This window comes from Podarcis tiliguerta, assembly GCF_965153285.1.
Source record: "Podarcis tiliguerta genome assembly, chromosome: 9".
NCBI lineage: Eukaryota > Metazoa > Chordata > Lepidosauria > Squamata > Lacertidae > Podarcis > Podarcis tiliguerta.
Window position 1 is genome coordinate 69,686,335 of NC_139542.1, and position 25,220 is coordinate 69,711,554.

The 25,220-nt window shown below is 47.9% G+C and overlaps 1 protein-coding gene across 3 annotated transcripts in view; it reads left to right on the forward strand.

Annotated features, from left to right (window-relative positions):
- Window positions 1-13,649: 13,649 nt before the first annotated feature.
- Window positions 13,650-25,220, forward strand: part of TAPT1 (transmembrane anterior posterior transformation 1) — a 67,766-nt gene continuing 56,195 nt past the window's right edge. Inside the window, exon 1 of one of the 3 annotated variants that reach the window (XM_083398891.1) lies at window positions 13,650-13,680. In XM_083398891.1, the coding sequence (XP_083255017.1) occupies window positions 13,665-13,680 (16 nt within the window). In that variant the 5' untranslated portion in view covers window positions 13,650-13,664. Of the gene's footprint in view, window positions 13,681-24,389; window positions 24,789-25,220 lie in introns of those variants that run through there. The other 2 variants (XM_083398889.1, XM_083398890.1) reach the window with 2 other exon arrangements.

Genomic DNA, 25,220 nt, shown 5'->3' on the forward strand with positions numbered 1-25,220 from the left:
CACACGGGACCCCCACCCCCGCGGCTGCTGCGGTTCATCCTGCAACCTTCGGCAGGTCTACTCGGAAGTAAGCCACATCCTGTTGAACCACCCCAGGCGCTCCTTTCCGCGAGCCAACAGAAGCAAGCATCTTGCCATTGTGAATATATAAATCATATCATAATGAAAATTACCCTCCCCTTTTGACCCTACAGAGATTACCATTCAGAGGAGGGGACAGTAAAAAAACCCACAAGTTTTTAAATCGCTTATAATTTTTTGTGCCCAGCCAGGTACGCGTGAACCATATCAGCCTGAGAATCGGTTTTCACCGCCCAACTGGCCAAACGAGCCCCCTTTCGTTGCGCGCGCCCAGCTACACTTATTATTTATTATTATTATTATTATTATTATTATTATTATTATTATTACACTTTCACGCTGCCCCGGTTTCCCCTGATTTCTTCGCAATTTGGGCAGGTTTTGCACTGCCAGGGGTTGGGCTAGATGTCCCCTGGGGTACCTTCCCGCTAAGTCCTTTCTTAGTCAACGCTGAGAAAACAAACGGGGCGCGGGAGAGAGGAGGACGAGCGCAGGATTTCGTTGCTGGACAGGGTTCAACAGGGGCTCTGCGCTCAGCCCTCCGCGCAAAACAGCCCTGCAAGGCAGGCCAGGATGTTTCCCTCCCACCAGCGAAGGAGAGGGAGGCAGCCGAGGTGGATGTGTGGGTCCTTTATCATCTCCCCTTTGGACCAGAGGAGGTTGGGGGCGGGGCCAGCACGTCGGAGGCAGAGATGCTTCTGAATTCCAGTTTCTGGAATCCCCAGGTGGGGAGAGCGTTGCTCTTGAGCTCGGATCCTGCCCGCTGGCTTGCCTTAACGGGCATCTGGCTGAGCACATTGAGGGTGCTGGAATCGGTGCAGCATAGACACAGGAGCCAACGCCTAGGGGCCGAGGCCCCTTCAGCAGTGGCGTAGCGTGGGTTGTCAGCACCCGGGGCAAGGCAAGTAATTTGCGCCCCCTAACCCGTGGATTTGCGCCCCCTAACCCTAACCCCCAGATGTTGTGCCCGGTGCGGCCGGCCCCCCTTGCACCCCCCACGCTACGCCACTGGTTTTTGTTATGTATTCAGTGACCTGTGTTTGCCTGAGCTTGAGTCTGGACTAAGGATTCTGAGCTCCTGTGTTCTGATTCAATATATGATGTCCAATCACAGAACATTTTAGGATTTGGGCCTCTGCCATTGGCCCTTGAACTCTTGAGTCGTGATTCGCAGCTTGGAAGTTTAGACAGCCAATCACGTTGGGCATGGGAGTGGCCCAGGCTTTCGGGAATGTATATAAACAGTTGCTTTGCTCCTGTCTCCCACATATGTAGTTCAATAAAGGTTCTTGCTGTTTTCACTGTGTCTTGCCTGAAACCACCTGCACTTCGGTTTTTGTTTCCTTTGTTTTAGACAGGTGAAAAAGGAAGAGGTGCCACTCAGAATGGTCAATACAGAACTCGAGAGAGCTAATGTTCTGGTGCAATATAAGGTAGCGTCTTGTGTCCTTCAGTGTGATGGCCTGGGAATCCGATTCAGAGGCTGAACCTGAGGAATCCCAGCTTGCACAGGAGTCCCCGCCTCCAGGACCGGCTGAGCTGGGGCAGGGGCTTGAACCTGAAGGGCCCTCACCTGTGCCGGATCCTCAGGAGCAGACACCAGCTGAATCCGCTCTGACTCCGGAGGCGATGGAGGACCCATTGCCTGCAGGTGCTCCTCTCCCAGCCCTGTCAGGGGAAGGTGAGGTTGCCTCTGGGTCCAGTAACCCTCTAGCCTCTCCGGAGCTGCAGAGGCTCAGGGCAGAGAGGCGGAGGGAACTAAGTTCTCACAGGAGGAGTGCTCACCTTAAGGCCAGGAGAGGCGAGTCACCTGTGGGCTGGGACAGCCCTATGCCTCAGAGGAGATAAAGGCCAGTCAGCCCAGTCCCAGGTTGCGGGAGCAACATCATTGGTAACCTGTTCCTGCCAGCACCCTGCCCTGCTCTTCCAGAGTTCCTGACCACGCCTGGCTCCTTGCCTTGGACCCCGCTTCACCCTTGACAGACAGCCTCCATAACCTTGACCTAGGACCGGACTCAGATCAGCCTGTGAACACTTGATGGTGTCCTCTTCCTTGTTCTCCAAATGAGTCCTACTTATGGCAGGGGTTGAATGTTTCTCAATGCTCTTATGTGAACAGCAGCCATGGAAAGAACAATATTGCACCAAAAGTGCTCAGTGTAAACAAGCGTTTTTCACATAGAATCATAGAATCATAGAGTTGGAAGAGACCACAAGGGTCATCGAGTCCAACCCCCTGCCAAGCAGGAAACACCATCAGAGCACTCCTGACATATGGTTGTCAAGCCTCTGCTTAAAGACCTCCAAAGAAGGAGACTCCACCACACTCCTGGGCAGCAAATTCCACTGTCAAACAGCTCTTACTGTCAGGAAGTTCTTCCTAATGTTGAGGTGGAATCTTCTTTCTTGTAGTTTGGATCCATTGCTCCGTGTCCGCTTCTCTGGAGCAGCAGAAAACAACCTTTCTCCCTCCTCTATGTGACATCCTTTTCTATATTTGAACATGGCTATCATATCACCCCTTAACCTCCTCTTCTCCAGGCTAAACATGCCCAGCTCCCTTAGCCGTTCCTCATAAGGCATCGTTTCCAGGCCTTTGACCATTTTGGTTGCCCTCCTCTGGACACGTTCCAGTTTGTCAGTGTCCTTCTTGAACTGTGGTGCCCAGAACTGGACACAGTACTCCAGGTGAGGTCTGACCAGAGCAGAATACAGTGGCACTATTACTTCCCTTGATCTAGATGCTATACTCCTATTGATGCAGCCCAGAATTGCATTGGCTTTTTTAGCTGCCGCGTCACACTGTTGACTCATGTCAAGTTTGTGGTCAACCAAGACTCCTAGATCCTTTTCACATGCACTGCTCTCAAGCCAGGTGTCACCCATCTTGTATTTGTGCCTCTCATTTTTTTTGCCCAAGTGCAATACTTTACATTTCTCCCTGTTAAAATTCATCTTGTTTGTTCCCACCTTTTCCATATGGGCTCCTCTGCTGAGGAATTCCCCATATATACTACGAAGCCCTAGGAGGACTCAGGAATGAGCACACTCCATTCACATGAGACCTGTTGAGCTCACAGGTGATTAACCTTGGCATTGGCCCGCATGAACAAAATGTGCCCCAAAATACATTGCATAGCAAGCTTGGTGGCCGAGCTGTTTTCATGAAGCTTGTCTCCCGTTCCTGATCTTCTCACTATAGAGGCGCTCAGAAGCTCTCAAGGAGCCCCAGGGTTCAACAGAGCACAGCTCAAAAACCACTGGTACGACATCAGCATAGAAATAGATGATGTGATCACCCCATCTGCAGATTATTACTCATTGCTTCAATTTAGAGATTCAATTTATCCCATACTTCCTGGCCAAGAAAGACCCCTGGCCAATTGGCCTTGGTTTAAGAAATTGTAGCACAAATAGGAGAAAAGGTTGTGCCAGAAGAACATGATTTAAAACTACTCTTTTAAATGAGTAGTCTACTGTTTCCAATACATCTTGAGATTCTGGCAGATTTTTTTTATAGCTGAACTTGAACAATATCTCCTGATGCTCTGTTGCACCATTTCTTTCATGGTGGTCTTTCAATCAATTCTTCATAAGATGGTCTCCACCATTCCTCACAGCAGTTTGCCTTGGTAGTTTTGGGTGGTATGAGGTCTGGCGATCCATTTCTCACAGAAAAGGCACAAAGTTAGTTAGATTCAGAGAAAGATATCTTAAGGTATGAAATCTACACATTTTGTGTTGGTTTATACCAAGTTTGGTATGTGGGGGGAGGGAATCTCAGAGCCATGGCTTGGAGCCCCATGTTGGAAAGAAGATCCCTGCATTGCAAGGATTTGAGCTAGACACCTCTCGTGGTCCCTTCCAACTCATCGATTCTATGATTCTGCCAAAGACTGGATTCTCTCTGTGGGGTAGTCTTCTGGGGACTTCATGCCAGCAGAGGGCAGAGCCCACAAGTTGGTGTCCATCATCATTACAACTTCTGGTGCGAATTCCATAATTTAAACAATGTGCTGTCTTGAAGAAGTGCTTCCCTTTGTCCTGAATCTTTCAACATTCGTTTCCCCTGGCTCTCGTGAAAGAGGGAGAAAAAACTTCTCTCTTTTTGTTTGTATTGTTGTGAGCAACGTTGAAGGCTTCTAAAAGGGAACAGTTGGGTTGAGATCTAGTAAATAATAATATAAAGGATGCAGAGTGATTTAGCGTGTTCTCCTTCATGGAGAGCACGTGTTGCGGTGGGGGCCGCCAGGACACTCCAAAGTTGTGGGGCAGGCTAATTGACCGTTGGCCACTGATGCGATTGGGCTTCCCTTGTCCTTGGGAAGAAGCTAATGTTGCCATTCGTTGATTGACAGCCAGAAATGCTAAAACTCCTTGCACAAGGCTAGGGCTTCCTCTTTTCACCCGTGCATCGGATTGCCCGTCCCCCCCTCCCTAGAATTAGGGTTGTTCACTTGACCTTGCTGTGCCTGTCATGTGGTCGTCTGCTCTTGGGGCAGGGGTCCGGTAGGAATTTTGTCCATCTGGCAGATTGGCTGGGCCAGTTGGTTTTTGCCTACTGCGTAGCAAATCGTCAAAACTTGTAAGGTTCGCGGTTAGGCATTGGTTTATGGTTTGCTTGGTTGAGGGGCATGGATTGGCTGTGCCTGCCCCTCTAATGCTGCTGCTGCAAGGGATTCCGTTAAAGGAATCGGGGGCTAACTATTGCTTGTCCACCCTGTCACTGGGCCACTGCAAGAGCTCCTGGCTGCATTTGGGGTGGGCTGAGGGCAGGTTCCCTGCTCCATCGCTAGCCCCAAGTGTATTCCCCTTTTCTGACTTTCACAGGCGTGCGGAATGTCAGACTGTCCCCCACAGTGGGGGCAGCTAGTCGCAACCAATGCCTAAGGAACTACTCACATGTTTGTATTTTAATAAAGTTGTGGCCAAAATTATGCCAAAAACCTTAAACAAAAATTTGGTGTGATGTGTGAGTTATTGGGGTGGCCCTGGGGACCTCAACACGCAACCCACCCCCTTCTATACAATAAGCTCTGTTCCACACCTATCCACCCCACTTTGCTTTTTACAAACATACCTGCCTCTTTATCCAAAGCTGGCTTCCTCTTCCTCTCTGCCCCTTCTCGAGTTTTTCCTTAGCACCCTGTAAGTTTATCTGGTCAACAGCTGTTTGGCACTGTATTTAAAAAATAAAGCACAATGGTATATTTAAACTCAAAAACTGCTTTGGAGAGAGAATGCCTTCATGATGTGACACAGGTTGACCAGTCAGTACTCCGTATAGCCTTCTCCTGCAAACTCACAGAACTGCTTTCTCCTGAGATAGACCCTACAAGGCAAATTGTGTGCCTGACTAAAACAGTGTGGTTATTAAGTGACTCGATCACTCTAACCAGGGGCGCTGCCAGGTCCTTAAAGGACTCAGGACTGAAATCCGGTAGATTAATAAGGTAGGTGGCTGGGAGCCCATAAGGGTTGCACTTTGAAGTGTACCCAGAACCTATAAGCAAAGTATTTGAAAGGATGGGAAGAACAGATTACCACAAGAGACCCAACGCTCTGAAAAAAAGCACTTTTGGAGGCACGATCTTGAATGATGCCCAAAAATGTGGCCCAGGAAAAAAACCACTTTTTTCAGGGTGAGACTGTGGTGTGAGAACACGGCACCCAAAATAGCCACTGTGATTTCATGTGAAAAAACAGGCTGTCCCACCCAGTTTACATTTTCATTCTAAGCATATTAGCATATCTTTCTTAGAACAATATAATCTTCGAAACATTTCCATTCCTTTTTTAATTTTTGATTTGACTGATATCTTATAATTGATGTTAGCTTTGCCAGTTCTGAATATTCATTTAATTTGCATATCCACTCCTCTTTTGAGGGCAAGGTCTGAGATTTCCATTTTGAAGCAATCACTACTCTGGCTGCTGTAGTTGCATATAGAGAGATTTTTTCCCCCCACTTGTGGTATATATTTCCCTATCAAGCCTAGAAGAAATGCCTCTGGATTTTTTAACAATTGGGATTTTCAACATTTTCTTTAATTCCTCATGTATTATTCCCCCAAAAAATTTAATCTCCTCACATCCGCACCATATGCGTATTCTTGTTCCTGCTTCTTTACCAAATTTCCAACAGAGGTTGGGTTTCAGTTTGTAGATCTTGGCCAGCTTAACTGGTGTTAAATACCACCTGTAGAACATTTTAACAAAATTTTCTTTGATCGTATAGGAGGCGATAAATCGTATATCTTCTCGCCAGAATTTCTCCCATTGCTCTAAGTATATCGTGTGTCTGACATCTTGCGCCCATTTGACCATAGTTTCTTTCACTTCTTCATTCATCAGTTCAATCCATCTGTTTACAGTGGTACCTCGTGTTACGTACTTCATCCGTTCCGGAGGTCCGTTCGTAACAGGAAACGGCTCGTAACATGAGCCTCACTTTCTCTAATGGCGCCTCCCGCTGCTGCCGCACCGCCAGAGTGCAACTTCCACTCTCATTCCGGCGCAAAGGTCTCAACAAGGGGCATCTACTACTGGGTTAGCGGAGCACGTAACCCGCAACATTCGTAAGGGGGACGGTACGTAACATGAGGTACCACTGTAGTAGGAAGTTGAAAAGTGTCCCCGGATTCATTGGGGGGGAAATTTGGTTACCTTAATACAGTGGTGCCTCGCAAGACAAAATTAATTCATTCTGCGAGTTTTTTTGTCTTGTGAATTTTTCATCTCGTGAAGCACGGTTTCCCGTAGGAAATGCATTGACGGTTTCCCATAGGAATGCATTGGCGGCTTTAAGAAAAAGGTGCAAGAAGTTTTCGTCTTGCAAAGCAAGCCCATAGGGAAATTCGTCTTGCGAAGCAACTCAAAAAACAAAAAACTCTTTCGTCTTGCGAGTTTTTCGTCTTGAGAGGCATTTGTCTTGCGAGGTACCACTGTATGACCTGTCATTTGGCATATGACCTGTCATTGCAGGGTGGCAGTGGGACAGAACTTCTACCTTTTGTGATTGCCCTTCCTAGCCATGATTTTTTAAAAAAAGACTCTAGGGCAGGCATCCCCAACCTGCGGCCCTCCAGATGTTTTGGCCTACAACTCCCACGACCCCTAGCTAACAGGACCAGTAGTCAGGGATGATGGGAATTGTAGTCCAAAACATCTGGAGGGCCGAAGGTTGGGGATGCCTGCTCTAGGGGGTGCCCAGATGTGGCTAAGTAAGAGAAAGGGGTTTGCAGATTTCACAACCCGTTTCTCCTTACTTGATCGCTGCAACCTGTTCACTTTCGCTTCGTTATGTCCTTCCTGGCTCTCTCTGCTTCTAATATTACCTATACTTTATTTGCTCATTTTGGGGGTTTTATGCCCTTACACACCACGGATGATTCAACGCCCAGCCAAGCATAGCCCTGTCAACTACAGCACCCGCTTTCAAAACTCTTGGCGTTGCTGCTTTTAGCTAAGTTTTTAGCTAAACTCCATCGCTGTGGCTGAGCCCCAAGTCCTTTCTATCACAACTGAGCCCCAGGTTCTGTGGCTGTGTCCAAGCTTTTGTCCATTCTCATTAAATAAATACCATTTCCTTAAATATACTTGTTATGGTACCCAGGCTCAATGAGAAGCCAATACAGATCACCTTCTCGCTGACTTGAATGCTCTTTGTATATTTTCCTTATTTTTAATCTGATTTGGGGGTTGCGTAATTGATTGTAGATGATGGAAACAACCATTGTGACAAGGTTTGGCAATTTGAAAATGGAACTGGGAAGCTTTCAAGGCCTTGCCATCGTATTTGACACAAAGGTAGGGCAACAAGAGTTAGTGCTTACAAATACCAAACACTCAGCCTAAGTGCTTCTTGCGTGGCCTGCCAGATGACAGGACAGCAGCAGATACATTCTACTACATCAGAACTCATCAGCAGAAATGTCCCTAGATTTCTGCTAATGTACAGAATAAAATTGGCAGAATAAAACTGGCCATATTAAAGTACAAACCTAAAGTGAAGAGATCAAATGTTTTGTTGTTAAAGAACAAACCAAAATATCAAAATGATATTTTGATTTATTCCTTGTTTCGTAAAATAAAATTTTTTTTATTCGGCTCTGCCTTCTGAAATCCCTTCCTCAGAAGTTTAGAGCAAACAAAACAAAACAATTTTATGGAGTTTGAGAAACGTGTATTCCAGCTTTACCCCTCCGATATTTTGCTTAGCCATAGTTTGCCTTAGTGTTTACGTATTCCCAAGGATGTGCTCTGTGGGGAATTGGCTTCAGGCACCTGACTTGTTGGCACAGAGGTGGTTTTTAGGGTAGCGTGTGTTGGGCATTGCACTTCAGGGGGTGCCACAGCAATACTGTCTGCATGAGAAGCATGAGGGGCACCAAATGTTAGCATCAAACAGGGCGCCGCTGAAATTTGAGAGCCCAAAGTCTGTCACTGGCTGACACACCGACTCTGCGTTACAAAGACATCGGCAAATGAGGCATGAAGGCTGACAACATCAACCCCATTGTGTGGGAATCCTTTGAAGGCAACTGCAGCACCTGGGGACAAATCAGTCAGGTTGGGCAACCATAAAGGTAAACGGTAAAGGGACCCCTGACCATTAGGTCCAGTCGCGGACGACTCAGGGGTTGCGGCGCTCATCTCGCTTTATTGGCCGAGGGAGCCAGCGTACAGCTTCCGGGTCATGGGGCCAGCATGACTAAGCCGCTTCTGGCAAAGCAGAGCAGCGCACGGAAACGCTGTTTACCTTCCCGCTGGAGGTATTTATGTACTTGCACTTTGACATGCTTTCAAACTGCTAGGTTGGCAGGAGCAGGGACCGAGCAACAGGAGCTCACCCCGTTGGGGGATTCGAACCGCCAACCTTCTGATCGGCAATTCCTAGGTTCTGTGGTTTAACCCACAGCACAACCATTGCAGTGAGCAAAGGAAGGAATGACCTCTGGGAGGAGTGCAGAGAGAAGAAATGCCATGGTGCATCTCAGTGGCATAGCGTGGGGGGTGCAGGGGGGGCCGGCTGCACCGGGCGCAACATCTGGGGGGGCGCGCTCGCACTCGCAGCTCTCTGCCCCTACCTGGCTCACTCACTCTCTCTCACTGCAGTGCTGGCTGCGCGAATCCAATCCGAGCCGCCGGGTCGCCGCCCACTGTGGAGGGGAGGGTGCCAGGCGTGCGGTGCGGGGCGGAGCGGAGAGAGAGCGAGGGACTATCTGGGGGAGGGACAGTGCAGCGGGGGGGGGGCGCAAATTACTTGCCTTGCCCCGGGTCAGGGGGCGCAAATTATTTGCCTTGCCCCGGGTGCTGACAACCCACGCTACGCCACTGGTGCATCTGCAGCAGCACAACCAGACACCTTCATCTAACTCAGCTGCAACAAAACATGTCTCTCCCATATCGGTCTCTACAGCCACAGCAGGCGCTGCGACTCTCCAACGGTTTGATTTCAACCTCGAAGGCACACTCCTCCGCTGTTTCCCCAGACTGACGGATGCCAACTGTAATGGTTCTAGGGGTTGCTCGTGCGTAAGCTTGTCCCAACCTCTGGCTGGGTTACCTTAGTGAACCTTTCCTGTCCGGACAGCCACTCACCTGTGGCTGTCTCAATCGCTGGCAGAATCCGTCAGTGGGCGTTTCTTAAACTTCTTCCAGCAAAGAAGCTCTTTGACGCCTAGTCTTCTCCTACTCTCCCTGCGCGGAAGCCTTCTGCGCAAGGAGGGCGTAGGCAGCGGAGGACCTCTACTCTCCCCGCTGGTCCCCTGCAAGGAGTCATGGGACCGCCTCGCCACTTCCCCCATCTGCCCCCCTTCTCCCCTGGTGCTACGCTGATTCTCTTCCCCAGAAGATGGGCTGCCTCTCCCACTCCCGGGACGCTCTCTGGGATCCCTTTGGAGCTTGCTCTCTCCCTCGGACACTGATGGCAGTTCCCTGACACCAACCAATATTCCATATGAGTCTGTGTATTCTGTTTGGTGCTTCAGAACATTTAAAAGAGCAAATATGTTTCTTGATGCTTAAATATCAAGTTTACATGCCACTTTTCAACAAACAGGTATGTGAAAAAGTTAATAAAGTTCTAAAAATAGTAACCCCACTGTCAATGAATTGTGTTTAATTTTTCTGGAAAGAATTATGTGGGGGGGGGGAGAATAGTTCGTCACTTTCTGCATCAGATATGGGGAATCTTTGGCCTTCCAGATGCCGCTGGATTACAGTTCCCATCATCCCTGGCCATGCCTTCCAGGACTGAAGGGAGTTGTAGTTCAGCAACATGCTTTCTAATTATGACTATGGCCTTCACATCCATGGCCAAAACAACGAATGGAACAGGATCCGCTCCTTACCGTACATTTTTTAATTTGTGCTTTTAAAATTGGATTTGATGTTCATTATATATTTATTTAAATTTTAGCACCCCACCTTTCTACCAGATAAAGGACTGCAATATAAACCTGATTGCATTTTAATTAATAAATTGCTATACCCTTTAAGATCATGATTACATAAAGAAATCATGCCCAGTGCTTGTGAAAGCAGCTTCGTGGAAATTAGCCTAAGGTCTGTTTTTGCAACCAACCTGGCAAGGAAAGAGAGCAAAGAAAACATTGTTATCACGCGGTCTTGTGACACAGGAGCACACAGGTTTAGCAAGTGCAATAAAGATCATTGTACTTCCAATAGCTGCAGGTTTTTTCCCCCATGGCTACCTTTTTTGAACTTCAGGTATGATATCACAAAGCTGTCCTCGCCAAAATTTGTGTTTCTGCAAAGCTATTAAAGTGACGGAACCAGGTAGGGTGGCAAATTCTCTATGGAAGAGGAAGCACTTTTTGAACTGTGGCCTGGTGACCGATGAGAACTACAAAGAGCCTTTGCACCAGGGGTCGGCAGGGGTTACCTGGGCTGGTTCACTCCAGCGGAGATCCCTCAGTGGACTGGATCGTGTGTGCCCCCGCGATTTCCAGCATCTGCGCCTGCGTAAACGCGATTTCCGGTGCCGTGGAAGCGAGTCCCCGTCCCGTGCTGCACCGGTTTAGCGCAGCGCGCGGGGATTCGCCAAGCGAGCGGCTCGGGGGCCAGTTAAATGACCCCCGTGGGCCACTTATGGCCCATGGGCCTTAGGTTGCTGACCCCTGCTTTACACTATATCTGTTATGTACTGAAGTTCTCACCCTGGGCCAGCAGGGGGTTACTGTAGATAGTTTTCACTCAGGTCCACATATGCAAATAAGAGATTGAAAGTGACGTTCAGTGATTGGATAGTTACAGAAAATGGTTACTGTTGCGTTCTAGTGGAGCTCTATATAAGCAGGCTGGCTGAACCCTTCAGTTCAGTTCTATTCTGGCCTGTGAATAAACAAGAGCTGTTTGAAGAATCGCTGTGTCGTCTGATATGTTCACCCACAACTTAACAATATCAATGTAGGGCCAAAGTGAGGCTGCCGTGTTTCTTATTTGTGAGACTGCCCCATAATTTTTACACCAAAACGCGAAGGGAAAGGGGACCTTCCCAAACTTACCACTGCTCATTCTTCTGCCTTTCTTCTCAACTTTATCTACTTAGAATCATCAAATCATAGAATCATAGAGTTGGAAGAGACCACAAGGGCCGTCGAGTCCAACCCCCTGCCAAGCAGGAAACACCATCAGAGCACTCCTGACATATGGTTGTCAAGCCTCTGCTTAAAGACCTCCAAAGAAGGAGACTCCACCACACTCCTTGGCAGCAAATTCCACTGTCAAACAGCTCTTACTGTCAGGAAGTTCTTCCTAATGTTTAGGTGGAATCTTCTTTCTTGTAGTTTGGATCCATTGCTCTGTGTCCGCCACCGAGCGGCGAAACCCGGAAGTAACGTGCTCCGTTACTTCCGGCTCACCGCGGAGCACAACCCGAAAATACTTATCCCGAAGCTACTTCAACCCGAGGTATGACTGTATTTGAGTGACAGTGGCATGCCTGGATCTCGGGTTCTACCTGAGACCACACCTTTTCTGTGACATCTCTATGATGTCTTGATGATGCCTCTGAAAATGTATTAAACTTTGGGAAACTTTAAAATAATGTTGTAACCATTGTTCAGGACTTCTTTGTGGAAGTGGGAAGTCTTGTTGCAACAATAAAGATCAGACCCACAAGCCGCTGTTTAGCTTCTATCTCCTGGCTGAAGTCTCTTGCTTGTGACCCCCGACCTGGACCTATGGGGAACACGATTAGGCAATTGTGAGGTGCTCCAATGACTCCCTTATACAGTCCAAACCCCACATTTATTAATTTCAGAAACTGGGGGGAACCTGGCACCAGGGGATTTTAGGGGATCCTTGCCCCCTCAAACCCAGTACAGTGGTACCTCGGGTTAAGTACTTAATTCGTTCCGGAGGTCCGTTCTTAATCTGAAACTGTTGCGTGGCAAGTCCCCTCCCCCATGTGAAATGAAGATACTGGACACATTATTTAAGGTTAATGGGCATAAAAAGGCCACAACTTTATTGATTACAGAATTGAAAGGTATTGGCCTTAGGCATTGGCTCCTATCGACTACCCGGCATGGAGACCGGGAAGGGTTATCCACAAGCAGTGGGAGTCCTGTTGAAGTACGCCAACTTGGATCCCACGGGTGTCACCGCTCGGGGGCGTGCCGGAGGCCCTTACCTCCCTAGGTTTTGGACAAGGCAACGCCCCCAGGAGTCCGCTACCAGATTACCCTTTTCCTTGGGGGAAGGTGATGGCGCTTCCTCCCCCCCCCCATTCATTTGCATAACAATTAACCCCTGCCAATGCCTAACCGCCAATACCGCGGAAGTTGTGACATTTGCTACGAGGTAGGTGAAAAAACCAAAAGGCTGGAAGTGCGCCAAGAGTCCATAGCAAGGTCATAGCTAGCTAAGCCTAAGGGTGGGTGGGATGGGAAAACCGCTCAGCTGGAAAGGGGAAAGAGGGCGGTCCCCGGGCGTGCCTGGCCTTAAGTAGGCTAGGCCACGCCTCCCATGCCCGCCGATGGGCGGGCCGGGTCGAAGGCACGCCTGGGGATTCCCTGGATCTCACGGGGGCAAAAGGCCGCCCCTGCGTGTGTGGCAGGGGGTAGCCCGCAACCCCTTCTCCTCCCAAGCTCAGAAATGGCTTTCTTAACCTGAAGCACCACTTTAGCTAATGGGGCCTCCTGCTGCCACTGCGCCACCAGAGCACAATTTCTGTCCTCATCCTGAAGCAAAGTTCTTAACCTGAAGCACTATTTCTGGGTTAGTGGAGTCTGTAACCTGAAGCGTATGTAACCTGAGGTACCACTGTACAATATACATATATGTGAATGGAATTGGCAAAACAATAACTTCTGCGGAGATGTAATATGCAGTCTTCGCTGAACACAAGTAATTCTGATACACCTCTGAGTCGGGGACAAACGATCCATTCTCTTTAGAGGCTTGTTGCAAGGCCAGAGCAATTTGTTTCCATTTTCCAGAGGGGCAGCTGTGTTACTCTCCTGCAACAAAACCTCCAAGAGTCTTGTGGCACCTCAAAGACTCACTCTTTTATGACGGCATAAGCTCCTGTAGAGTACAGTCCACTTCAACAGATGTTTACTGTGTTAAGTGAGTACTTTGGGCTCGAGGGAGACTTTAATTCAATTAATTTATTTCTCATGAACCCCTGCTGTGCCCTGGCATAGAACGCTATGGATTACAAAGTGCAATAAGTAGTTCATCCATTTACAAACTTTTTCAGTGAATACTAATTGGAGCTCTTTTATTAAATTAACCAAATGTTTCTCTCTGCTCTTTTATTAGGAAATACTGGGCTTGGTGTGTTTCCAGATAACTCCATCCATCTTGTTTCACTTTAAATAAGAAATGAACAGCATGTAGTATTTGTTCTGAGATCCCTGTTAGAGAAAAGGGACAAACAAGACATGAAGGGGAGGAGGGAGGGAGATCTCTCGCCCTTTTTTTCTTAAAAACAAAGTAAAGCAAAAGAAGGGATGATTTGGAGCGAAGGAGGGCTATTTTCCCGATCTTACTTTTATTCTGAAGCACTTGCTTCAGAGCAGGATTTAAACTGAAGAAAAAAGCATGGGGAATGGGTGAAAAAAAAACCCAAAGTCTTATTCAATATTAATAATATCAGGAACTATGACAATGAATTTCCCACATCATATCTAATTTGCAGTTATAATGAATGTGCAAGGTATGGGATAACCAGCCTCATATAACCAACATGCTTAAGTCTAATGCATGAAGGGGTTAATACTATAGAGTAAGCTGTCCTGCCAGGCTTAGCTATGTCACTTCCTTTACCTTGGGAGGAAATAGGTAATCAAGCCTATTATTATCGCCGCCCCAGTCTATCTATGAAGCTCAGCGTGAAAAGGGTTTGAACTCAGCTACATGGCTCTCAGTAGCCATTCTTGAGTTCCTTCACCAATAATTCATGAACTTGCACAACTTTGTAGTTTAGCTAAGTTTTACTGCCTGTGCAATTCTTCTGGCTGATGTATGGAAAAGCTCATGAATCTGATCTTTGGAGAATTTGTAAGTAAAACAGTTTTAAACTTACCAAACGTGTGGTCTTTTCCTATGCCGGAGGAAAGAGGGAAAATTTGGAAAGAAACTTTTAAGGCGACATTTTGGAATTCACTTGGAGGGACACATTTTAAAGGTCTACTAGCCTATATTACCATGCTTTGCTGCATGTTTTGTGATTTTAAATCTTTGCTGGGGTTCTCTTATGCAGGTCAAAATACGTTTGAGTTAAAAAGCCCCCAAGAACTCTCCCCTTTCTGTCTCTCTTTGCACCAACACAAATAATAAAGCAATAGGATGAAGAGGAGGAGATAATGTCAAGGCAGAAAGGGGGATGAGGAGTGTTATGTACTGAGTTGAATAGGATCCAAACTGCAGCAGTCTGATTGGTCCTAGAACAATAGGATCCAAAATGCAGCAGTCTGATTGGTCCTAGAACAATGCAGCCGTATGATTGGTTGGCAGGAACCACCCAATCATGCTCCAGATATAAGTGAATCCACAACCTGATTGGCTTACAGTAGAATTCCAGAATTAGCCAATCATGTGCAGCCCATTGTGTAAATAATGTATATAAAGCAGATACTTTGAGGGGACATTCACTCATTCCTCCTCACCACTATGAGCTGAATAAAGAGCATGAAATCACTTTGCGACTCTGAGTATATTTCAAGGAGGTTCAGATAACACCTTAGGGTTCTAGAGGGGACAGTCCAAAACAAATAACAATCACAATAAAAGTCCTCTGAGGGTGCTAAAGCTACCCAGAGGACCTCTGCAGACCTTAGCACCAGCTATGGTCTGCAGAGAAGGTGGAAATCTGTGCACCTTGAATTTGGGCCTGAAAATGATGAGATCAGATCAGACGAGTGCAGAATGACTTCCCTGGCATTGGACCCCCATCTTTTTTTTGGAAGCAGTTCCCAAAGTGACTCATTCTGTGTTTTGTTTCACCCTTCTTAGCCATACACTGGGGCTGCCCTTTGTCAGTTTTTTAAAAGTCAACAGACTTTTAAAACAGGCCTCTCCACTTCCTTCTTCTGGCCAGAGACCCGACGTGAAAAATGCAATTCATATATAATCACACACACTTCTTAGTCAACGTTAGCCTGCTTACGTCGCCACTGTAATCATTTCAAAACATCTGCTTATTCATTGCTGCGAAGCAAATTCTTTCCTCTAAGTTACTTTCAAAAGTGTTAGAAATAGCTCTGGTATTTGTTGATTGTAAAAGAGCGCTTTAGAGCTGTGGCTGCTTTTCACAGAAGAGAATCATAGAATTGGAAGGTAGCATAAGGGTCATCTAGCTCAACCCCCTGCAAGGCATGAATCTTTTCCCCAACATGGGGCTTGAATCCATGATTCTGAGCTCATGCTCTACTGACTGAGCTATCCCAGAGAATAAGTGTAAATGGAATATATAGACATAAAACCTGGGGTCTAGAATGGATCATGGCAAACTGCAATTAAGATAGGTACTACTAAATACCATCCATAGTACAGTGGTGCTTCGCAAGACGAAATTAATTCATTCCGCGAGTCTCTTCGTCTAGCGGTTTTTTCGTCTTGCGAAGCAACCCTATTAGCGGCTTAGCGGATTAGCGCTATTAGCGGTTTAGCGGCTATTAGCGGCTATTAAAGGCTTAAGGGATTAGCGGATTAGCTGCTAAAAGGCTATTAGCGGCTTAGCCGCTTAGAAAAAGGGGGTGGGGAGCGGAAAAAAATCGCAAGAATCGCAAGACATTTTCGTCTTGCGAAGCAAGCCCATAGGGAAATTCGTCCTGCGAAGCGCATTGAAAAATGGAAAACCCTTTCGTCTAGCGGGTTTTCTGTCTTGCGAGGCATTCGTCTTGCGGGGCACCACTGTATTGGTGACAATGTTTTCCCTACAAATTTATACACCCACATGGAAACATTTTATGCTTCATTGCTTTCATTTTATTCTGAGGCAAAGAGCGCATTCCAGATGTGATCTCCACAGAGTTGATTTCCCATTCAGGAGAATCAGCCCAATGGCTGTTTCTGGATAAGATGCTGAATCAATTGAAATTGAGTTCTTTAAACCTGAGGAAATGAAACTCTTGAATATGGGTGTACGGATGAGTTTGTATAGTTGCCACATACCAAGTTCCAAAGTCTTTTTTACAATACTCAACCTACTTCACCATTCTAAATTAAAACCCACCCCCTATTTTCCAGGATGCTCTTCTACTTAACACCAAGCTTAATAATAATAATAATAATAATAATAATAATAATAATAATAAATTTATTTATATCCTGCCCTCCCCAGCCGCTCAGAGCGGCTAACAACAATAAAAGTAACACAGCATTCTAAAATCAATATTCTAAAATCAATTCAAAATCAAATTAATGGCAACCACTGGGCCAGAGTTCTACGAGGATCTCCAAAGGAGGGGGGTCAGACTGTCCCTTGGCCAAAGGCCTGGTGGAACAGCTCCGTCTTGCAGGCCCTGCGGAAAGATGTCAAGTCCCGCAGGGCCCTAGTCTCTTGTGACAGAGCGTTCCGCCAGATCAGGGCCACGGCCGAGAAAGCCCTGGCTCTGGTTGAGGCCAACCTAACCTCCCTGTGGCCCGGGACCTCCAAGATGTTTTTGTTTGAAGACCGTAAGGTCCTCCGTGGGACGTACCAGGACAGGAGGTCCCGTATGCTAAATGGGATGCTAAATGGATCGCTTGCAGTTGTGTATTTGTGGATGATGGTCCAATGTTATGCAGGCTTTCTTTCATCTTTTAGGGGCTGGGGGTAAGGGTCAAATTTCTACTAGGAGCGCTGCTAATTTCTTTACCTTAGCTCAAGCAAACTAACAGTTGTGTCCAAGGAAACAAGATTCCACCGTGGACATCAGTGTTTCACGTTCTCCACTCATCTGCAGGATGTTTACCTTCGAAGGCGATATACACTAAGCCCTCATGGCCTCTCCGTCTGGTCTCACTGTCTGTGCTCCATGTGTTCCTCAAGTGCTTTTGTATTTCTGGAATGCGTTCTTGAACACCTAGCTATACATTGTCTTGCTTGTTTGGATGCTGGAGGGAGAGATGCATGTATATATGTATATCCATATAGAAACCTCTTGACATTTGTGTGGTTAGAATTTAGCCTTCTGTGCAAAGGTAAAACCCATATCAATTGCTCTGCACACTGGTGGCTTATGGTCCTCAGCAAGTTGCCCATGGAGTAATGCAGTGCTGATGCTGAAAAATGCTCTCCGCTTCTGTAGAAAGATCTCGATTTATTTAAAATGGGGGTGTAGAACAAATGGGGTTGGTAGCTTTTTACTGTGTGCTCCCACACAGTAGCACCACAGCCTTGTGGTTTCCCCATATTGCTCTAGACCAGGGAGGCCCAACTTTTCATACCAAGTGGGCCGCAAGAGTACTTCGACACAGAAGCCACAGGCTTCACATTGCCTTGTTGGGTGGGGGTGAAGACGGAAGCAGGCCAAAATCTGACACACACACCCCGCCCCCCCCCATGCTGTCTTCCCAAAGCCAGATTGAAGGAAGGTGAGGACAGGTGACCCCACCTAGGCCCAAAGTCACCCCCCCCTAAAGCAGGCTCAAAGCTTCTCAAAGCTTCTCAAAATCATTTTCTCAGCAGCTAAGCATCTGCTCATTTGCTCTGCTGTTGCAAGGCAAAACCATTACTTTTATCAGCACGAGAAGGCTTCAAAAAGCTAATGAATAGACTCAGTCAGAGCAGGCCTGAGAACCGAATCTTATCTCATTCGGTTGCAACATCTTGGACACGCTGAACCACCAGGGCTCCTCGACCCCTTGGCTCTCACTCTCCTTTCCTGGGAAGGGTGCCTAGAGTCTAATAGTCCCAAGACAGCTTTCTGTTCATGCTCAGAGGAACTCATGGGGCAGGACTCCTGAGGGAGGAGAAAGGGGAGGGAACTAGAAGGGGAATATATACTCTGTGCATATGACTGTGAACCCGTGCATGCTTTTTGTGAGTTATCACACTTGCTCCTTCTACCAGTTCGTGGATGGTAGAAATAAAGCTTTTTCTCCGAAACTATTCCTTGAGTGTCTGTTGACTCCCATCTCCCTTTCCCGGGCGCAATATTTTTCCCACCCGAGGGCAAAGCCTCATAAGGCCAGTGGCGTAGCGTGGGGGGTACAGGGGGGGCCGGCCGCACCGGGCGCAACATCTGGGGGTTAGGGTTAGGGGTCGCAAATCCACGGGTTAGGGGGCGCAAATCCACGGGTTAGGGGGCGCAAATCCACGGGTTAGGGGGCACAAATTACTTGCCTTGCCCCGGGTGCTGACAACCCACGCTTCGCCACTGCATAAGGCTACAAGATAAGTGAGGAGCTGGGCTTTGGGATGGAGGCACAGGGCTCTGGCAGGGTCCTTCTCCCCAAAGCTGGGGAAGTGCTAACTAGGCTTTGGGAAGAGGTTGGAGGATTCCACCTCTTCCTGAAGCCCAGCTCCTTGGTTTCCTGGCTTTGGGGAGGCAAATACCGCTGAGGGTTGCCCCCAAAAAAGGCCCTGAGAGCTGCATTTTGAACTGCGCTGCCTTAGACGGTCAGGAAGCTCTCTCTGCAACCCGAGCTTTGACTTTTCCCAACTTGCAAGCAGGTCTCAACTGTCACCGTAACAGGAGGCATGCGACTTGCGTGCCACGTTACTTGACCAACAGTGCCCATTAAGCAATCCCTTTTCTTGATCAACCTGTGCAAAAGCCCAGAGCCATCTTTCCAGTTTCACAAGAGTGTCGCATGTCCCCAAACACATTGCAAAATCACCCCTAAATCTCTCCGCTCTGCACGTGCATTTTCCATGTTCCACTTGCTGCAATGTTTCAGCAATATTCTTCTATAGAAATAAATGGTGGGAGTTGCTACTAAATTGGAGACAGTGCTCTTAAGTTGGATGCCAAACACTTCTGAAGGATACCATGTTGGCTATCCTTGACGCAACCTACCGTATTTTTCGCCCTATAGGACACACTTTTTCCCCTCCAAAAATGAAGGGGAAATCTGGGTGCGTCCTATGGGGCAAATGCAGGCTTTTGCTGAAGCTTGGAGAGCGAGAGGGGTCGGTGCGCACCGACCCCTCTCGCTCTCCAGGCTTCAGGAACACATCCGCAGGCTAGGCAGCGGATAGCAGTCTGCTTCCCGGAGCGTGGGGCGTGCTGAAAGCAGAGCGCCCGGCGCTTCGGGAACACATCCGCAGCCTAGGCGGCCCTGCGGGAGTTCCTGCAGGGCTCCCCACGCTGCGGATAGCAGCCTGCCGCCCAGCGCAAGGGGCGCCCTGAAGCAGAGCGCCCCTCGCGCCGGGCAGACATCCGCAGCGTGTTGGAGCCCTGGGGAGTTCCCCGCAGGGCTCCCCACGCTGCGGATAGCAGCCTGCCGCCCAGCACGAGGGGCACCCTGAAGCAGAGTGCCCCGCCCGTCGGACAGACATCGGCCAGCCCCACAAGCTCGGGGGACAGCAAGGAGGCGCAGTGCCGCCACCCCGCTGTTCCTCGACCTGGTTCGGTTTCCCCGACCTGGTTTTGGGGGGGAAATAAAGGGGATTTTTTCCCTTTATTTCCCCCCCCCCCAAAAAAAAAACTAGGTGCGTCCTATGGGACGGAGCATCCTATGGGACGAAAATACGGTAATATGGAGGCAATGTAACAAAGCCCTGAAGGAAAAGATGGTAGCTGCTAGTCACCAAAGCCTATAGTAAGAATGGTCGAAATAAGAAATTCATTGTTATATATACTATCAGTGTTGTAAAGATGCACTTGTTAGAGGGGGATTTTCCATTGGTGGCAGATGACAGAGACTGTGACACTATGAGACAGGTGTAAAACCCAATTAAATAAAGGCTTTATTTCAAAACTACAAACAGGAAAGCTTGTGGATGTTCTTCCTGCAGGCAGAGTACAAACTGCAGCTTTTCTCCTTTTGTAGTCATGGCCAGCTGCACCCAATCTGCCCAAAGCTCACACAAACTGTTCTTAAAGGTACAAATATCTTAACTGTTTCTGTGCAGAATGTTTCTTTCCCAACAGCACTATCAAGATGACTGGGGAATATACGGAAGGGAGTTACTAAGTTGCAACTTGGAAACTTTTCTGTACACGAACCTGTCACCTTGTACAAAACACCTTGCACACTTCTGGTGCTTTATAAATAACTTTGAATTTTAAAACGTGTGCCTTTTCCCTCTTATAGATTGTAAACCTGGGAGAAAAGACTGTCTTGTTTTTCATCATTCTGTAAGGCACTGTGGGAATCCTTTTTGACTGAAAACTGGGGTAAGAATGCTTTTAAAAAGCAAATAGTAATAGTGATAGAAGTAGTAATAATTAATAATAATAATAAAACAACAACAACAAACAGTATGTTCTCTATTGCTCCTCCTCTCTGTAGTCAGAGGCATGCTATAAAGTTGATGCCAATTTATCCAGCTTGTTGCAGCCAGCTATATTTGAAATCTCAGTGTTTCATAGAATCATAGAGTTGGAAGAGACCACAAGGACCATCGAGTCCAACCCCCTGCCAAGCAGGAAACACCATCAGAGCACTCCTGACATATGGTTGTCAAGCCTCTGCTTAAAGACCTCCAAAGAAGGAGACTCCACCACACTCCTTGGCAGCAAATTCCACTGTCGAACAGCTCTTACTGTCAGGAAGTTCTTCCTAATGTTTAGGTGGAATCTTCTTTCTTGTAGTTTGGATCCATTGCTCCGTGTCCGCTTCTCTGGAGCAGCAGAAAACAACCTTTCTCCCTCCTCTATGGGACATCCTTTTATATATTGGAACATGGCTATCATATCACCCCTTAACCCCTATTCTCCAGGATAAACATGCCCAGCTCCCTTAGCCGTTCCTCGTAAGGCATCATTTCCAGGCCTTTGACCATTTTGGTTGCCCTCCTCTGGACACGTTCCAGTTTGTCAGTGTCCTTCTTGAACTGTGGTGCCCAGAACTGGACACAGTACTCCAGGTGAGGTCTGACCAGAGCAGAAGCTCCCCTCCCACAAATCTGACTCCCTTAATGTGAGTTGCTATAGGAGGATAAATAAAGTGAGGTGTGGCGGTGGAGCAAATAGAGCACTGTAAAGAGAATGGCAGAAAGAAAAATAGTGGGTAACTGTGACCTGTTGTGTAGAGAAAAGAGAAAGTGCAGAGAGAGAGAGATGGCAAAGGACTTATTCATTCCTTCTCTGGAATCAAGGTGAACAAAGTGTGCAGAAGACTCCAATCAGGCTGAAGAGCTCCAAAAGGAACTCCCCAAACTCTGTGAATGGATAACAAGATGACATAATGAGATTCATGGAAAAGTGTTTCTATATTCACAGATCGGGCCTGATTGGGCTATGGAAATTAAAGTAGATATTGCACAATTTACTGAAAGCATTGGCTTACCATGCTGGAGCAGTGAATAAGGCAAATTTCATGTTGGAAATTATTAGGGAAAGGACTGCAGCTAAAACTGCAAATATTGTGATGCAGCCAGATGGTGTAGGTTTTAGCTGTTAAATCTCAAAAAGGATATGGCAGCATTAGAAAAGCTGCTGAAAAGCTGCAAGCAGAATAAGAAGGGTTTGGGAGCACCCTTGGTAGATAACAAAAGGCAAAAGCATTTTATTTAGGGGGGAAAGGTGACTGGGGTTGTGAGGGTTATGATGATAATGAAGATGACGTACAGAAGTTTATAAAACGATCCATGGGTGTGGGAAAAGTGGATAGAGAGAATACTAGAATTCACAGTCCCACGCTGCACCTGATTGGCAGCATAATCAGGATTTGGACAGACAAAAGAAAGTACTACTTTGCACACATCACATAATTAATGAAAGGACTTTACTGTCACATGATGCAGGGATGGTCACTGCTAGAAATGGAAGGAACTGTCACTTTTGGTTCTCTCCGTTTCTTATGTTCCCAGTCTTAAATTCAGTTTTCCACATTTCTGCAGCCATGTGCACTTTAAAAAACGATCCTCATGAAACACAGCTTAACGTGGTTTTGAACAATGCACACATCCATGCAAGCAGATATCCCTAATATAATGCACTTTATCTGTTACTTTCACAAATTTATTTCTTTTTAGGCACACATTCCCCTAATGTGTGTATTTTTGCAAGCATTGGTTAGAAACCTGCACCGCAAAATTCAAATAAGTGCAACTTTCCAAGTTTGGCTGTGTTTCAGTTTGCATACTGTTATGGAAAGTGCAAATTTATTAGATTCACCTTTAAATGCGAACTAAATTGAATTTGTTGCCCATCTCTAGTTAGTTTACAGAGCGGGGTAGACAAATCCATGAAGGATGGATCTATTAAGCAGCTTAGCAGAACCTACCAGGTTAACTGTCAGTTCTATATAAAAAAGTATTGTATTCCAAGCCAGTATTATGCCACTGCATACTGGGGCCATCACCAGAGAGAGAATTATTGCAGAGACATTTGGCTACCAACCACCCTACTTTTAAAGCAAATTATTCCCGCCCCTGGAGATTCCCAGGAAATGTAGCTTGTTATGGGGTGGTGGGAATTGTAGATCTCTGAGTGGGAAACAACAGGTCTCACAATGCTTTGGAAGAAATGATGTGTCTGCCACCTTTGGTCTGATCCTGCAGGAATTCTGCTCAGGAGGAGTGCAGGGAAACCTGTCTCAAAAAGAGGGCATAGCTTAAGAAATGGAAGTGCAGAGAGAAATAGAGATGAGGAGTTTAATGTTTGGTCCATAGTGGTGCAGAGATGAAAAAGAGGAGGCCCCTATGAGTAGAGAAAGAAAAAGGAGAGAGGCTTAATAGAGAATATGTTTAAACGAAAGCACTGATCTAAAGACATAGGTATAGCCAAATCAATGAAAATAAATAAAAATATATAGCAAACTAAGGTTCCTGGCTACACCCATGTCTAAAGACGAATGAGAATGGTTTTTCACTTCCCGTTTCCAGAAATCTAGAAGAAAATTAGCCTCTGCTTGTTTACTTGGAAACAAATCCCAGTGTATTAATAGGGCCCTTTATAGGATTGTAGTTTTAAGCTTTACTAGCTGAGAGCAAGGAGTGTTTATTCTTGGAGCAGGCAGTTGTGCGCTATCAGAAACGCGAGGGTGGAAAAAATAAAACTTCAAATACATTCCTGCTTCCTTCAATGCTCTCTTAAACAAAACGAAGCAAACTTTCACAGCTTTGTCCTTTGCAGCTGCTCAGGTGGGATTTGCAGGGGGCGCCCCGAGCTGCGCATCCCAGATGGGAAACCTGAGCTTCGTTTGCGCGCAGCCCCATCCTAAGCGCGGTTCAAAGAGGGAAGCTCTCAGGCAGCAGCGCAGGAGTAACGGGTGGGGAAAGCAGAAGAAACTTTCCCAGCTTATTTTCCGTTTAGGGAATATAGTCCTCGTGGCTTTGGGGCTCTCAGCTAAGCGTGCCTCCAATTGCACGAGTTTTAAATGTGCTTTATTTCGTTCCGCAGAGGCTGGCGAACGATATAATACGAGCACGTCGGGCGATTGTTTTATTTTATTTTTATTTTTGTTTCCACTGTGTGTGTGTGTGTGTGTGTGTTGTTATTCGGGCTGAAACACTGCCAGAGGAGGCTGGGCCCGCTTCCTTTCGCTCACGCCCGCCCTCCGTGTCGTCGCTGTGAGGCTTCGGGCTGGGCGAAGGAAGAGAAGCAGGAGAAGCAGGCCGCGCGGGGGCGGTTGCTATGGCAACGCCCCTCCTGCCTCCGTCAAGATGGCCGCCAGGACCGCTCGCCGCTCGCGCGCGCTGGAGAGGTGGGCCCGTCTGGTGCGCTCCTTGTCGCGCGGCGATGACGTGCTCCGGCGGGCCAGCGGAGGCTTCCCTCAGCAGCAGCAGCCGCCGCCTCCGCCGCGCGGAGCGGAGTTTGTGGCTGCCGCTCGCGTGAAGATGGCGGGCGTCGCCGATGCCGCCTCCGCCGGGAGCGGGGAAGGCGGGCGGCGGGGGGGCGGTGGTGGCGGCGGCGGCCCCCCGGAGCTCTCCCTGCTGCAGCCGGGCTCCGGGCAGCGCCGGAGCAGCTTCACGGGCGGCGAGTGCCGCTCCCCTCAGCCGTCCCCGGCTCGTTCCGCGCCGCCCGCCTCCAGCCCGCCGTCGCCCGGCCCCGGGCAGCAGCAGCGCGCCGCCGAGACGCTCGGTTTCTACGAGAGCGACCACCGCAGGCAGCAGAAGCGCGGCGGGGCCTCAGGTGAGGCGGGGGGGGTGCCCTGCGGGGGCTGGAAAGACCGGCAGGCGTGCCCGCGAGCATGTACAGAGTGCATCGCGGCGGGCTCGAAAAGAAAAGCGGAGTGCCTCTGGGCACGTGCAGAGTGTTTTGTTTCCCGCGCAAGCGGACTCACACGCACTCGAGCCCATGCCGCTTCTCGGTTGTTTGGGGGCGGCAGGAGTCATTTTTAGATTTTTCCCAAGAGGTGGGAGCCAAAAGGGGCTGCTGGTTCTGCCTTCTGTTTCTCTTGGCGGCACCGAGGAAAATAAATGCACCTTGCACTTAGTCGGGGGTGTTTCGTGGTGGTTCATAGGTGGCGAGGTGGGTCTTGCTTCAAGGTGCCAGGGCAAGACCTCCCAGGCGGCCTTCCCACCAGATGTCAAAGAGAAAAATAACTACCGAACTTTTAGGAGA